This window comes from Branchiostoma floridae, chromosome 7 (genome assembly GCF_000003815.2).
Source record: "Branchiostoma floridae strain S238N-H82 chromosome 7, Bfl_VNyyK, whole genome shotgun sequence".
NCBI classification, from domain to species: domain Eukaryota; kingdom Metazoa; phylum Chordata; class Leptocardii; order Amphioxiformes; family Branchiostomatidae; genus Branchiostoma; species Branchiostoma floridae.
Window position 1 is genome coordinate 14,435,666 of NC_049985.1, and position 16,842 is coordinate 14,452,507.

At 43.4% G+C, this 16,842-nt stretch overlaps 3 protein-coding genes across 3 annotated transcripts in view; 1 reads left to right on the top strand and 2 right to left on the bottom strand.

The window, feature by feature from the left end:
• Positions 1–14,986, bottom strand: part of LOC118419959 (nuclear pore glycoprotein p62-like) — a 68,492-nt gene extending 53,506 nt beyond the window's left edge. The window contains exons 1-2 of the mRNA XM_035826657.1: positions 14,856–14,986; positions 14,347–14,542 (exon numbers count right to left, since the gene is read on the bottom strand). Of these exons, the coding sequence (XP_035682550.1) occupies positions 14,347–14,542 (196 nt within the window). The 5' untranslated portion in view covers positions 14,856–14,986. The remainder of the gene's footprint in view (positions 1–14,346; positions 14,543–14,855) is intronic.
• On the top strand, positions 632–2,690 carry LOC118419984. The gene is made up of 3 exons (XM_035826690.1): positions 632–749; positions 1,083–1,162; positions 2,285–2,690. Exons 1-3 carry the CDS (start codon positions 657–659, stop codon positions 2,496–2,498), a joined length of 387 nt encoding a protein of 128 aa, XP_035682583.1. The 5' UTR covers positions 632–656; the 3' UTR covers positions 2,499–2,690.
• LOC118419956 lies at positions 6,214–13,944 on the bottom strand. The gene is made up of 2 exons (XM_035826651.1): positions 7,002–13,944; positions 6,214–6,772 (listed from the first exon to the last, which is right to left on the bottom strand). The coding sequence occupies exon 1, from the start codon at positions 12,987–12,989 to the stop codon at positions 11,568–11,570; it is 1,422 nt and encodes a 473-aa protein (XP_035682544.1). The 5' UTR covers positions 12,990–13,944; the 3' UTR covers positions 6,214–6,772; positions 7,002–11,567.
• Positions 14,987–16,842: the final 1,856 nt, after the last annotated feature.

The window sequence follows — 16,842 nt, forward strand, 5'->3', positions numbered from 1 at the left end:
GTAATGCGTCTTATATGCCATACATTGTACCTGATGCAATCGCTGTGACTTTGTCTTTGTTCAGTTCAGTTCTTTGTTTACTTCTAACCATTATGTGAACCGATGGTTTACATTAATTAATTCCTGGGTTCCTGACATGTTTTCCTTACTGCTAAGCCTCACCAAGCCCTCCCTGGTCTCACACAAAACAATACTTGATTCAATTTTTAAGTTTGAAAAAGAATATGTGATGTTATCTCTAAGTAACCAAATGTACAGTGCCCTAAGTATATTCTCTTCTACGTATATGAACAATGTTTCAATGTTTCTAAATATTGAAAGTATGATATGATTAGTATGCTTGAATAAATTTGTTACAAATGTTTGAATACAGTTCGTTTTAAGTTTCGAGATGACATTCTTTCAAGACAGATTTGTACTATTTGCATACACAAGTGTTGCAATTTCTTCTTTTTGTCAGATTTATTTATTTATTAAGATTCCCCATATACATATACGCTGGAGGGCATGGTGGAACAAGTATCAGAAGATGGCTTTCAAAGCCGCCATACCGATATACACATATGTGCTGTATCGTAAATACCACTACATGTATATGAAGCAACAGCTTCTTTATCTATCAGTTCATCAGAAGCCAGGCGTGGACAAATCATGTCATGACCATCAACGATTACAGGAACCAGACAGCTAACATTGTTGCCTTTGATGAATCCAAGCCAAATCAAGACTACCAACTGTGGTTCCATCAGGTAATGATGGTTTGTAGGCCTAATAGTCGTTTGCGAGGAACACAATTCAAAATGAGTGCATCTGCAGTGATCGCATCTGGAGAAATGTGTCCTTTTTATTTTCACAAAAAATGTAATTTTGATGCATGACCTCCAAATGTACGCACATGTGCAGATCAGATTCATTGTGTGAAACTTGGATTCACAACATTAGATTGGTTAATGTAACTATCATACAATGTATAATACTAGTGACTTCGCTCTCAGACTGTCTTTCAGATAAACTCCTGGTTCTATCAAGCATGTATAACTTCTCTTATATACCTGATGATATGTTATTTTACAATCCATTAGGACGAGGGTTACATAGTAGCTAAGGCTACTGACAACATGGCCATGGCTCTGGAGGGCGACGCCATAGGACCTGATGTGAAGTAAGTTTCAATCAATCAATGGTATATTTGCTTAAATAATTACAACTTCTTGTCCGAAGGCAAATTGCAGGAAAAACAGGAAAAACGAAAATTGAATGCATTTTTGCAACAGGCATTTTGTGAATGGTAGTTAATTTTGTGTTCTCTTTTATGTAGAACTCATTCCAAGTCCCTGAGGTGGTTTTTGAATACAACATGCATTATGGTTTGAATTATAAAAGGATATTTAAGCCCTAATAGCTCTAACATGGCAAAAAATGAATATGAAAATTTAAAAACATTCGTTCGAAATGTGAACGTTTTGGAAACATTCTGGAAGTGACCATACAAAAGTCTCTTTATTTAGAATAATTTTCAATATCTATGTGATTCTTTCACTTCTAGAAACATTTTCAAATATTTGTAACAATTTACAAATGGTAGATTTCGACTCTTGCCCCCATTAAAGCCGCATTATCTGCCCCTAGAGCCCTGTACATTCTAGATTTCACTGCTGGGTCCTTTGTGGTGAGCCATCGATGCATGACATTCAACCATACTTTCCTGTACTTAATTATGGATGTGTGATCTACCCAGGCCACTGAGCCATCTACAAAGTTTTACAAAAATGGTAGAAAATGATATCGATAGTAGAATGCTGTTATCATTATTTAGAGACTGTCGTAAGTATCCTATTGCACACTGTGACATTTCCAAAGTTTAACAACACCTTTAACACAACCGGGGAAATACTTAGAACCCTGAAATAACATTCAAAATACTTTCAATGTCTTAAATCTTATAGGCATATAATTACAAAGATTTGAAAACATTTGTAAAAGATAACAATGAGTTGAAATGGACTACTTGAAAGGGTAAAAATGATTGTCCCCTGACAACATTAGTCTTTTGTCATTGTTGTGTTCTTGTCCTGACGGAATGTAACATTAGATTGGGAGGTAAGTATTTGCAACTGTCACTGAACCTGTCATTTGAGGGATCATACACACACATTTTTTTTACCTAAAATGCTCATACTGAATAAGATTAAGTCACATGTAAGTGGGTAGATAACAAGAAAAGAATTGTTGAAAAAATTACGAAGTCATTGTACTGTTGTTTGTTGTTGTTTTGTTTCCCTAGCATCATCAATACCCCGAGGGTTCCGAATAATGACTATCAGAAGTGGCGCATTGTGAAGCATGGCGGGACTTTGGTGTCCATTTCCCCAAAGCTTGACAACAGTTATGCCATGACACTCAAGGATGGCAGCAACAGGCCAGGAACCGAAGTGGTTCTGACAAAAATCGAAAATAATATTCCCACTGGAAAACAACTGTGGAAATTCACTCAATAGATCACTTAACATGCACTCCATGTGATGATTATCAACAATCACATAATTGCACGTTTTGTGCCATCATCCATATCCAATATTAGTGATATATACAGCTGGGGGGCATTGCTTCTTCTATAGACGCACTTTCATAGTATACATAAGGCCACAGCAGAGTAGATTTTATGGATGACATCCTCTGAAGACAACAAATTTAATGTGCGAGGGTAATAAAACAAGATCATAATAACTTTGTAACAAGATTTGAAGAGACAAAACATCACAACTCGTCATGTTGACCATCTCCGGATGTGATTTTTTTTTCAAAATCATGTGAAAAGTAATGAGCGCGCTGATATCATCTGTAAAATTCACTTTCTGTGACCTGCCTAAGGCTATAGTTTAATATAGCTTCCTGAAAATAATATCACGCTGACAGAAATAACTACTGAGGTAGTTTACAACCAACACAAACACGTAAAAAAGAAAAACAAAATCCTGAGTTGCCTTCTTTGTGTTAGATCATGTTAAACTCTTTCAATAATTACCGGGGCTATTTAGAATCATGCACACAATGTCCCTCTACAGACAGGTAACAAGTTGGCAACATCCAGAGTATGTGTAGTCCTGAATTTTGGGAAGATATTAGTCTATAGGAATGTGTATCTTGTCATAGAGGTAGACGCTGTGCCAATAGATAATGCACAATTTATAGCTTTTTATTACAATTTATATAGATACAAGCACACAATGTCCTTCTGATGACATATATCTTACCAAGTTAACTTGGTGAAAATGAGAAACATTCAGATTGTGAGTTTTCCTGAACTTCAGCAATGCAACAGGTCTTGTAAGAAATTTTGATTCTGTCATAGAAGTAGACGCTGTGCTGGTTGAGTATGCATGGTTTTATTGTTTTTATTACTACTTATTTAGGATACAGGCACACAATGTCCTTCTGATAGCATATGCCATACCATGTTTACTTGGTGAAAAGTGAGAAACAATCAGATTGTGAATTGAATTTTCATGGAACTATGTAAGACAACAAGTCCAAAGAAATGATGACTTTGTTATAGAAGTAGACGCTGTGCTAATAGATACTTTATTGCTTTTTTATCATTATTTATTGTTAAGCAGGCACACAATGTCCTTCTGATGACAAATCATACTCAGTTTACTTGGTGAAAAGTGAGAAATATTCAGATTGTGAGTTTTCCTACATGTTCGAAGGCGTTAAGCCTTAGGAAATTGTGGTTCTGTCATAGAAGTAGACGCTGTGCCAATAGTTTTTGTTTTTCATTGCCAATGTTTTAGATACAAGCACCTCATGTTGAGACCGATGCTACATCCATATAACAACGCAGACTGTTAGTCAACTACAGCAGTCTAAAAACATGTGGAAAACTATCTACACATAGAGGTGCTGTATCTATATCATTGAGACCATTTGTTACATTATAGTATATACATTATCCATAGGAAACGATAAGTGAAAGATAGACCCCAGTCTATACAGTTGAAAGTCTAACACTGCAAAAGTAAGAACCGCTTTGTTCCATCTAAAGCCAAAGGAAAGCATATACTCTGGTCTCAGAGTTAACACTTATATGGAAGACCCGTGAATGTAGTTTAAGATAAGAAAAAAACTGCATTGCTTTTCTTTGTCGCAGGCATGACTTTCATGACTGTACATCAATGACATCAGCAGATTTTTATGTCATCCTATCCGATTTTTATGTTATCCTATTATGAATGGTCAATGGGTATGTAGAAGAACTTGTGACATTTTAAGAACTTGAGACCCAAAATGTAACGAAGCAAGACAAAGTGTTACCATCATCTTATGATCTGTTATAGGCTTCATCAAGATATGAACTGACTGGGGAAAGCGCATTGTAGCTAAAGAATTATCATGTCAAGGAAAACAGCTGCAAAAAGTGCATTGTGTTACATCTAGTTTTTTTACAGCTCCCAGAAAAAAAGATTGAAAGCTATTGTTGATATCAAGTCTTTTAACACCGTACAGTTACCAACTCTACTGTATCTGCTGTCTGACATTGAGACTGGCGATGTTAAGGAAGTTGAAGATTTTGTAGTTGTTGCTTTTTCATTCATTCTAATAAAGCTTAACTGTTTGCAGTTTGTGAGTCTGTGATTTTTCCCTTGTATGTCAGTGTGATGGAATGGTTGTATGTGTGCATGAGACACAGACCTACATTATGCACTTCATAGTAGCATGATATATCTGTTTGCATTCTTGGATTGGGAGGATCTATTTTATCTGCATATTTTATGCATTTATTTTCACATGGTAAAATGTAAAAAAAACACATAATTAACAGCAAAAAAGGGAAAAAAGTGCAATCAAGGTGTCTATGTCTGTATGTTTGTGTGTGTGTGTGTGTGTGTGTGTGTGTGTGTGTGTGTGTGTGTGTGTGTGTGCGTATGTGTACGTGTATGCTTGTGTATTCCTGTGTGTTAGCATGCGGCATAGAAATACGTCCGGCCACATGAACATTGAATATTACAAATGTTATATCTCCCAATAGCTAAGGGACTTCGTGACGCTTTCAAAAACTTAGATGGTCATTTGTGTGTCTGCTGCCTAGGGTTTGATACCAGTTCGGCTTAGTCAGGTCTAAGTCCAGGTTTAGGTCCAGGTTCCATTATCGATCATCGTAGATTGATGTGATTCAAAGAAATACTTACGTATCCTGACAATAAGAATTCCATCACTATTGATAAAATTTCTTTTGTCAGGATACGTACGTATTTCTTTGAATCACATCTAAGTTTTGAAAATGCATCAAAATCAGATATCGAAACTTTACGCATGCTTACTTTTTACCTAGTTTGCTTAACATAATTTGCTTATGAAAATTTCCCATATTCAGTTGATATTAGTGATGCATTAGTGATTGAAACTCTCCTAGTATCGACGATGTTTTTTAGCCAAATCCTGGCCTTCTTTGACAAAATTAATCATACGCGTGCAAAAAGCAATTTCAAACCATCCGCGCAACTAACCACTGTAAACATAGCTCACAATTTGTCAGCATCAGAATCCGAATAGCGAAGTACATTGTACAAATCACTGTCAGCCAATTCGAAGGCATAATGGCAACCTTCGATGGGCCTTAAATCTATGTTTTTACCCGTACCTGTTGAAGATTGTGTGTGTGTCTAAGTGTGAGCAATTTTTGGAGTGTAGAAATTGGTCATTTTGACATGAGATTGTTTTGACATGTTATTGTTGTCCTCCAAACCTAACGACAAGGGGTAGTAGAAACGTGTCTGTCAGAAGTTTGTTTTAAAACTTAAATTGGTCCGTGTATTCATGATGATGCAATATCTTCTCATTAATATTGTAGATTATGAAGTCTTTATTCGTACAATGATAATAATAGGTTGTTGTGAATTCTTACCCTAGGGCTCGTATGTAATTGCACGTAACAGATAAGACGAATGGACAAATAATTGCATTATGGAATGTTCCATTGCAGTACCAAAAACACATCAAAGTCAAACGACTCTGCAGTGCACTAACTAATAAATAACGTTAAAGATACTTAGGACTTGCTGCTCCAAAAAATAGATAAATATCCTGCCAATAAGCATTTTTTTTCACTATACAGGTGAAACAATACCCAGTTTCTGCGTATAGGTCCTTGACCGTATAATTAACAGGCAGAATAATGTTCGTTCACGGGATTCTGTATTCTTGTGTATAGAAGTTTATTATCACGACAAACAAGTCAAGACAGATACTACACTATAACCGTTACACCATCAACAATTGTTGTAAGCCGTTAAGGCACTAATACATTAGGACATTGCGTTGTGTATACAATAACTATGACTTACTTGGCCAGTCGAGCACAAACAGACGGACAGACTTCCTTCCACAGACTGACTGCACTTCTTGGTCTCGCAAATACACTGACTGGCCAACTCGAACAGACTGACTCCAGTCTGTTTAAGCAGCCGTCTATATCTCTCCTTTCCCATGGCTTTGTAATTACCGTAACGGAGCTAAGACATGAACTCTTGGCATGCATAATTGTTAAAACACTGGATAGACATTTCTAGGTCAAGTAAACCCAGGACAGTTACACCTGCGGTGGGAACTACTAGAAAAGGTTACACAAGAAGAATACGACTGTTATACATATACTACTGTCACCTACATGTACACAGTGACAGTATCAACAAATGAACAATATTCCTAAAACGGCCAAATATACCATTGTTACATCTACCCCCCTCCTACAAAAGAAAAGGTGCTCCCGCACCTTGTTAGCCTCTACCAGGCTTCGTGGTTTGATGGTCTAATTGTCGAAATTGGACAAATAGAGTCACCGTACGCTAGGGGAGTCAGCCGGCCGAGAAGGTCCATTTTTTAAATGTGGTTTGGAGAATGTCCCTGATCTGACGGGTGACTCCCCTAGCGTAGTATTTACTCTATTTGACCAATTTCTACAATTAGACCACCAAACCACGAAGCCTGGTAGAGGCTAGCACCTTGTCACATCTTCAACAATAGAGCACAAAATACATGATTAAATGTCCACTTGGGCACCTAAGTATAAGTATTTCAAAGTCAACAAAGTTCTTCTTCTACTTTCTATACTATAGTCAATAGCACATGTGTAATCGGGCACCATGTCTGGTAGTCATCATGGATTCACACCTGATTGACATAATTAAGACTCGATTGTTCTTTATCACATGTCGATACACTGAGACTACAGACTCATTATCGTAAAGGAAACTATACAACATAAACAAGTTACAATACACAACTGGCTCAGGCATTGAGTAAAGTGTCACCATGGCACACAGATTTCGTGTAAACAGGTCCCATAGTTGGGTTGTGACTCTACGAAGAACTGAGGGCAGTGTGACACATGCCGGAGTTTCCAGCACAGAGCACGTACGTTGTGAGGTGTGGTTCAGCAAATCTTCATGGCTACCCACCATAAGTATATATATCACCTTGTTTCTCCCCGGGAAATGGCGGATACTGACAGTATAGTAACCCCTGAGTGGCGACAGCCTGTTGAGTACCGTATTCCACGGCCTCAGCCCAACTTTTAGAGCGGAGACCTCTAGGAGAGGGGGGTCTAACGTCACCGCGCTCCGAGCCCATTTACCTCTCCCTAGCTAGCTTGTCGCTACTAGGATCGGCCTTACTCCGCCCCGCCACGGCCGATTGACCGTGCCGGCACAATGAACACACGTCATTGCTTTCTATGGAAGGGCTTACAGATACTCGAACGCGCACTCTATACATTGCAGTTTGATCGGTTCTCCCATGAACCAAGAACACATGACATACAAGACAGACGTGACAATTATGTCGTGACCCCGAACCGCCATTTCCTTACTTAAACCAGTTCCTGAAGGAACGAATAATGCTGCCCAGTGGTGACCTCACGGACGTGTCTGATGCCTTTTTCTCCTTACCTATGCCCCGCCGACCCTGAGTAGATGGCAAAGTCACCTGTTTTGCCATATCGGGACACTTCTCTATGTTGCCTGACCTTTGTGCGACCTTAACAATATTAGACTGGTCTACAATACTCAGCGCCTTCGCTGGGTGTACGTCACGTACAGACATGTCGTTTGTAACAGGACAAGAGTTCACAGTGTTCACATAGAAACCATAACGGTCTGGTGGGTGACGGGTGCGACTTGACTGTCGTTGAGCGGGGGCGTTGTCTTCGTCCTCGCTGCCAGATGCGTCTGATGGGACGGGATGTTCAGGTTGCTGGAGCGCTTCCTCGTCGGATGCCTCTGCGTTGTCTGCCGGATCCAGGACACCTGTTGCATCGTCGTCTGTCCTGGTAGGAACTGACTGCTGGGCGACATCATCTCTGTTGACGTTGTCTGGCTGGAGGGAACCTCCAGCTTGCTCAGCGTCCGGCGGGTCCCTGCCATCACCCACCGACCTGGCACCAGTCAGTTGGCCGGTAGCCTCCATGGGGTCGACGTCGTCCCCACTGTCTGACTGACTGCCGTCTCCTGAATCGACAAGAGGTGGGGGTACACGACCCCCGCGCCGGCGGACTGCCTGCCGTCTGGCTCGAGTCCCCGGGGTTAGTACATAGCGTCTAGCCCTTTGTGGGAGAGGAGGAACATAAGCAGGATCCTCCTCCTGCTCCTTATAGGGCACAACATTTTCAAAGTGAACAATTTTACTGTAGGAAGACCTAGGTTTACGGATTCGGTATGTGTTGCCACCGACCCTTTTAACAACAATGAAGGGACCGTCAAACCGGCGACTGAGCTTCCTACTTAGACCTTGGCCCACTGCTTTCCTGGCTACTAGGACTTTGTCGCCTTCTTGAAAGGGAGCCCATAGACCTTCTTATCAAACAGTTCCTTCTGCCTTCTGGTCGCCTTCTTGGTGTGGTCTGACACCAGTTTGAATATCCTAGGAAACTGTTCCACCATGTCCCGCACATACTCTTGTACAGGGGTGGCTGTGGCAGACGGAATGCCAAACATAAGTTCCACAGGCAGACGGGCCTCACGCCCATGCATGACAAAATATGGAGTGAATTTGGTAGTGGAATGTTCACTCGTGTTGAAGGCGAATTTCACCATCGGCAGGTGGGTGTCCCAGTCCCTTTGGCCTTCGCTCACATACGCCCTCAGTATGTTGCCCAGAGTTCTATTAAAACGTTCTACCATGCCGTCGGACTGCGGATGATAGGGGGTCGTCCTTGTTTTCCCTATCTTCACTTGCACAGCTCGGCAATGAGATTCGATTCAAAGTTACGACCCTGGTCCGTATGAATACGTTCAGGGGGCCCATGGACGCATACCCACCCCTCGAAGATTTTTCGGGCCACGGTAGGCGCGGTTTCGTCAGGCATGGGAAAGACTTCGACCCATTTACTGAAATAGTCGGACAGGACTAAGACATACTTATTCCCCAATGAAGTTTTAGGGAGGGGGCCCACTACATCGATCGCTATTCGTTTATTGGGATAGCCCACTGCACTGGGTTGTAGTGGTGCCCGAGGCTTCCGCCTCCCTGCCTTCGTCCTAGCACACGTGTCACAGCACGTGACGTGGACAACTACATCTTTGGTCAGTCCTGGCCAATAGAAATTCCTAACCAGTTTTTCTTTTGTTTTGTCGATGCCGTGATGACCGCCCGCTGGGTTATCGTGAACAGAAGTTAGGACCTTGGCAATGAACACCCTGGGGACTACGAGATGTTTTCTTATTTGACCGTCGTCCCCGGGCCAAGCCCTATACAGAACGTTATCCACGACTTCTAGCAGATCCCAGTTTTTATACAACTCCAAGGTGTGGCGGCTGGCGTTGTTGACTGAGGACTTATCTGGTCTTTCGACGCCTGCTAATTTATCCGTGAGAACGGAACCTATGGTAGGGTCACTAAGTTGGGCGGCACTCATGTCCGCTGACCCTACATCAGCCAACCAGGAATCCTGACTCCGCGACGATCGCAGAGTGTTTATGACAGGGCCCCTTAGGGATACGTAATGTTTGTCATCGAAAAGGCCCAGAAGGACCCAAGCACGTGGAGACTCGTGCCCTGGCCAGATCTCCATCGGTTCTGCCGTCACCGCATTCGTTACCTTGACTACACGTACGCCGACCCCGAACACGCGCGATAGGGCCTCCAGGGTCATATGGTCCCCCCAGACCTTCCCATTACGAGCTAACTCAGACAAGTACTCTTCCCAGGTGTGGAACTCACTCGTCACCAGGAAGTTTGATAGTGGGTCACCTGGCGTTTCCGGCCAACATGGGTGTTGACGTAAGTAGGAAACGGCCAAATCCCGCAGAGATTGTGCCGTGGCGTCGGGCACAATGTCGAACCTGCGCAGCTGGTCAGCTAGAGCACTAAACTGGCAATTACCATCAGCTGGGGGGGTTATAGAGTACAGTGTAGCCTGAACTTTCCCAGTTTGGGATCTGATCTTGAGAAGTGCTACTGGAGGGCACTCCACCCTTTTGTTCAAGACACAAGCCACAAGGGCGACGGCTCAACCCGTCCGCATTCCCATGTTTGACCCCTGCTCTGTGGACTATATCATAGTCGAATGCGGCTAACTTGGCCAACCAACGGGCATACTGCCCTGTCGGCTGTTTCATTTTGCGCAGGAATTGGAGAGCCGAGTGGTCTGTCCTGAGTGTGAACTTGTCTCCTAGGAGATAACATTCATGGCGAGTTATCATCTCAACTGCAGCTAGCATTTCTTTGCGGTGCGTGCAGTAGTTCTGTTCCTCTTTAGACAAAGTCCTACTGTAATACAGGGCAACTCGTTCTTGACCCTCGTGTTCTTGGCTTAGCACACCGCCAATGCCAGTATCAGAAGCATCAGAGTCTACAAGGAACGGGATACTAAAGTCGGGGTAAGACAACACCGGAGATGAGGTTAACATTTCCTTTAGAGTCTGGAAAGCTCTTTGGCACTCGTCGTCCCAGCTGAACTTTACTCACTTCTTAGTTAAGTTTGTCAGAGGCCTAGCTTTCTCGGCGAAACCTTTGCAAAACTTACGGTAATAGTTAGCAAACCCTAGAAACTTCTGTATGTCCTTGACATTGCGCGGAACCGGCCAGTCCCTGACAGCCGAGATTTTAGACGGGTCCGTCCGGATCCCTTCTCCCGAAATGATATGACCAAGAAACTCCACCTGTTTCACCAAGAACATACATTTTTTGGGGTTCACCTTCAAATTGGCTTCCCGGTACCTAAGGAAAACGGCTTCCAACCTACTCAGGTGGTCTGACGTGTTATTACCTGAATGCACGATGTTGTCATCTAGGTAGGCTAGGCATGTATTTGGTTGCAACCCTCTTAAGACCGTTTCCATCAGCCGGGCAAATGTGGACGGGGCGTTGCATAACCCGAAACTGAGAACTTTGAACTGAAACGCGCTAAATCCCGTGGTAAAAGCTGTCTTTTCAATGGATGACTGTTCCATTGGTATCTGCCAATATCCGGACCGAAGATCAATGACACTAAATAGCTCTGAATCTGACAGGGCATCTAGCACGTCGTCTATGCGGGGCAGAGGCCAGGAGGACTTTTTCGTGACCTCATTTCACCCTCTATAGTCAATACAAAGTCTTTTTGTCCCATCTTTCTTATTCACTAAAACAACTGGGGCGCCCCACGGGGACTCGGATTCTTCAATAAACCCCAAGGAAAGAAGCTTGGCTAGCTCTTTCCTGATTATTTCCTTTCGTTCCGGAGATTCACGCCGGGGTCCCTGGCGGAGGGGACATGCGTCACCAGTGTTAATCGTGTGGGACAACTTGTGGGTCACGCCCACATCCAATTCACTGCGTGACACAATATCCTCGTACTTGACTAGCAGGTCCAACAACTTCTCTTTGTCATCTTCATCCTCAATATGGGACAGGTCAAATAGTGCCATCATCTCTTCCCTGACAGGGATACCTGTTCTCACCCGCGCTTCTGTCTCAGGTGCAGGCATGGGAGCCCCTGTCTTGCTACATGAAAGATTTGACACAACATGGCCGACATTCTCCCTCTTTTTGCCTGTCGAGGCAGGACAATTCGGCAGGGGGTGGAGGAGACCAATTACTACTCCCTTAGGGATCACCACTGGTTCGTTGTTTTCGTTTACTAACAGCGTACGAGCCCTCCCGTTACTAACGTTGTCCGCCACTAACTCCCCCTTCAACCCGAACCGCCCCAAGGATCCTACGGGTTCTACGATACCGTCATTAGCTAGCTCCCCCTTCCTGGTAACAACCTTACCCTCTGCCAATACCGACGTAAGACCCTCCACAAATATCGGGCGGCTTGTCACTACCCTCCGTACAAAGTGACCACCTTGCCTAACAAGCGGTACAGTCGCTTCGATAGACTCCTTCCTAATTGTTAATTCCTTTGTCTGGAAACTTAAGTCGCACTCATAATGGGTCAGAAAGTCTGTGCCAACAATACAGGGGGTGCTAGTGCTTTCGCCAACAACAAACTGGGTCGGAAAGTCATGTTCGCCAATCCTTAAAGAGAGGGTTATTACACCGACAATATCTAGCTCTGTTCCTGACACTGCTCTTATCGGTTCCCCTCCATACTGAGAGAGAACAGGTAGTTTACCACCATAAATCTCCCGAAGTTTCGCCTTGGAGATCAGAGATACATCTGCACCTGAATCAACCAAGACCTCACATGCAGTGTCGCGGACAGTTGTTCTCATCATAAAACTACCCAGCGATCCCCATGTGTTAACCTTCGGGCTACTAATGGTCTGCTCATGGGCCTTAGACTTAACCGTACGGCGGTGCCCCCGACCCTTTAGGCACTGCCGAAACCGTTTCCCTGATAGGGGCATTCTGCCCGCCAGTGGCCAAGTTCGTTGCATACTGAACAAGGGTGAGTCTGTGGGGAAGGCTTCCCGCGTCCCTGTTGTTTTGGTTTGCCCTTCGTGGCATTTTTTGCATTCAGAGGACACTTCCCTGCCCAGTGTCCAAGTTGCTGACAAATGGAACATGGGTGCGTCTGGGGTGTTCTCACGGGGGCGTCCCCAGCCTGCGAGCCTTGGCCTCTTGACTTTGCGATGCCGTTAATGGCTTGGGTGAACTGAGTACATAGAGCAGTTATCTGCTCCTGGTGTGCGCGTTGCATGTCCACCAATTGTTTTTGCGTGGCTGTCACGAGATCGACCAAGCTACTAGTATCCTGTTTGTCATCAGATGTGCCGTATTGCCTAACATGACGGCCATGCGCGTTTCCCTGAATGTCTTCTAGGAACTGGGCTTCGACACGCGCATCGTGGAGAGTGTTCGGACGGGCCTTCTTTACCTCTAATGCCAGCTGGGGGTCACCCAACCTGTCCATAAAGATTTGCTTCGCCAGCCGATCTCTGAAAGCTACAGGGGTCCCCGGGTGAACACGCGAGACGACATGTATGAGCCGTATCTCAAACTGTTGCAGCGTTTCCCCGGTTTGCGACGCATCATATTAAGCTCCCCCTCGTAATGTGTTGGGTCTGACGGCCGGGCATATATGCCCCTGAGGTAGTCGAGCAGCTTCTTCGGATTGTTGATTTCTGTAGCGGGAGCCCCCCCTCAATGTTTGCAGGGCCCCCCCCCCCCGGTCAAGTGACTGCGTATCACGGCCATGGTGAGTGCGTCTCCCCAAGACCCATACTGCCTCTCATTCTCTATTTTCTCCTCAAATTCCTCCCATTCTACAGACCCTTCCCCCGAGAAAATACACTTCAGTTTGGGCACTGTGCGCGGTGCCTGTGGCTGTGCTACGGGAGGGACTGGAGGGATTTCTGGGTTTGGAGGGTCCTCTGGGTTTCCACCATTTGGTGGGTCTACCACGACAGGGTTTGCAGGGTCCTCTGGGTTTGGAGGGTCCTCTGGGTTTCCATCATTTGGTGGGTCTACTACGACAGGGGGTGCCATCCTGTAGATTTGACTTTGTCCTGGGGACGAAACAAAAATTCACTGCTCTTAATAACACTAACGGAGTTCGTAGTATAATTTTAATCTTAATTCAGCAACAATACTATGATTTTTTTGGGTATACAACTTTGCATGGCTATTAGGGGTGGGTACCGGTACAGAAAATTAAGAAGAAGAGTAGAAATCACTATAACGCTCTTGGAAACCGGTGAGCACCAAAACGTGTAAACCCCTGCCGGTATAACCTGGTGAATTTCTACGCGGTCCAAAATCCGGTCCACTGATTTTTTCATGTCCATTTTTTTTTAATAGTCCAACAAGAAAAATCCTTTTTGTACCAGTACATCATACCGGTACCCACCCCTAATGACTATTCTTCAGGAAGAGGAAGAGGAGTCTTCGGCATGCTAAGTTACAAGTACTTAAGTACAGTACCTGGTTTAGACTGTAGTGAGGCCACTGGTGTGAAACCTAAAGACCCAGGTTGACCACCTGCAGATGGGGTGGACATGACTTGACCACCCAGGGTGAAGCCAGGTTTGGGATCTGCTGCGCCCGTGGTCGTCGATGCCGGCATGGCGAACAGGCTCGCGGTCGGCGCAGCTGTCGTAGTCTGACCAAATGAAAACATCTGTTGAAAGAAGTGAAAAAACTTAGAGGTTTTCAGAATCATAGACTAGTGTAATGTCCTGCCATGTCATCTCTTCAACCTCCTTGGGGTGAGAGTTTACATAATTTTATGGAAAACACACTTATTACTGAATTAGCCTGAAACTTCTGAAGTGACACTGTTGTCGTCATAATTTGCTTGCTGCTCATAATTTGCTTAAGGCCTAGTACTATTATTTCGCTAAATGTAGTTTCTCGTGTAATTTAGGTAAATAAATTATTTGCCCCCCTCCCCCCAAAACCAGACATCGAAACTTTAACGTAGATTTACCTACCTTTGCTTTGTATATCAGCTACTCATAAAAAATATTCCAATACAGTTTGAATTTGTGATCAAATCTCTTCTATCTAAGTTGTATTCCGGTTAAATCCTGTTCTTCTTTGACAAAAGGTATTTATAATTTGTGCGCGTGCAAAATGCAGAAGTGAAACCACGAACCGCGCAATGATCCACAGTAAACATAGCCCCTCATTTGTCAGCATTTGTCTCTATAGCGGAGTACTAGTAACAAATTGCTCTCAGCCGATTCGAAGGCTTTCGCCAGGGCTGTACTTGTGTTTTCACAAGTATGTGTTGAAATTATGAGTGCTTCTGAGTTGTCAAAAATGTCTTGAGTACAAACATGGACTATTTCCGGATCGTTTTCTTCTTTAGAAACGAATGAATATTTTGGAACAGCTACAGATTGATATCACGATAGTGACGATATGTAACTGAGGCAGAGAAAATATTGAAAGATATCAATTATGCAAATGAAGACCTAAGTTCATGATTGACTAGAGTTTAATATCATTCCTCAAAGGTGAAGGGTGGGAATTTCATCCACATAGGTTGAACATTATAACTGTGGGCCATTCTAAGATTAAAACAGTTCCCTGCTTTCAGTTGTGACCCGGATAATTTACTGGTGATCGATATTTTAATAGGATGCATAAATTTTGATGCAGAATCCTTGCATAATGAATTATTAATTACTTATTGAATACAGGAATGAATACTTTGTTGGCTGGGATACCATATTTTGTCACTTCATTTCTTGTTACTCTGTGACACTGGAGGGTAACCTCCAGTAACAGAGTATTGTAATCACTTTGTGCGTTGAGCGTTCGCACCTATATCTCTATGTTCCGTATGCCGCAATCGCATGTGGATTGGCATGTCGTCTGTACTCGGTTGGGAAATGATGCACGTTGTTTTTTTTTTTTCGCCGTAGCTGTTTTTATTATGGATGTAATAATTTCAGTTTTTACCCCTACGCCGTCCGGTATAGTGGTTCAGGTCTTCATTATGATTGTGCCTTATGCCTTGTAGTAATTTGATACCGTCAAGCAGATGTTGGCCTCGTCGGAATATGCCATCTGGTTCGGGCTTTGCGTTTCCAATATTGTGGTTGGTTTGACATACTAGTAGCATACTGTTAACATTTTGCGTGGTTGATAGTCATATGCATGTTATGGTTAAAACGTGTTTGATCTTTGGGAACGTTTTTTTTTCGCGGTAGCTATTTTCATTATCGATGTTATAATTTGAGATGTCACCCCTATTAAGGCTATTTCCCTGGTATTGTAGACCAGCTGGCTTATAGACGCTGGGGTCTGGCAATTACTTATCTCGAAGCAGATATGGGGTTATTTCCACAGCTGTGATTGACCCACTTTTTAACGTGGTGTGCGTATCCATTGTGAAGCTCTGTTGTTGTTTCATTTGTGTCGTTTGATTGAGACGTTGACTTAGCTGTGTTTTAAATTTGGCAGTGATAGGTATCGTAGCTTTTAAGTAAGTTTTTTGTATCAGCTGATGTGATGTGTCTTGTATGCGATTCACTACTATATAGGTGGGGTGGCCATGCTCTTAATCTGTCGGGTAGGAATGTGTCTTTTGTGTCCGGAACACCGAAAGTAGAGGGAATTAGCAGGGACAGAAGGGGTATGATCTTGGAGGGAAATTATATTTTACACCAGGGATTGAAGGGTAGTTTTCATGAATGAAAATTAAATATTTCGCATATACACAGAATTAAGCCATTGTCGGTGGGAACTAAAACTTTAGGAAATTATTTGTGTACCTTATATTTGTAGGACTTGGAGGAGCGTGTGCGTTGTATACGACATAGGTTTAGTATGTTTCGTTCCGGCTCACGTAAGGAAAGGCGTTATGATCAGGAACAGAAAGGGACTGTTTTGGACGGTGATTATGTTTGAACCATACACACAGGTTGTTATGTCTGTACGTTTTGTGCTAGACCATGTGCTTCATTAACA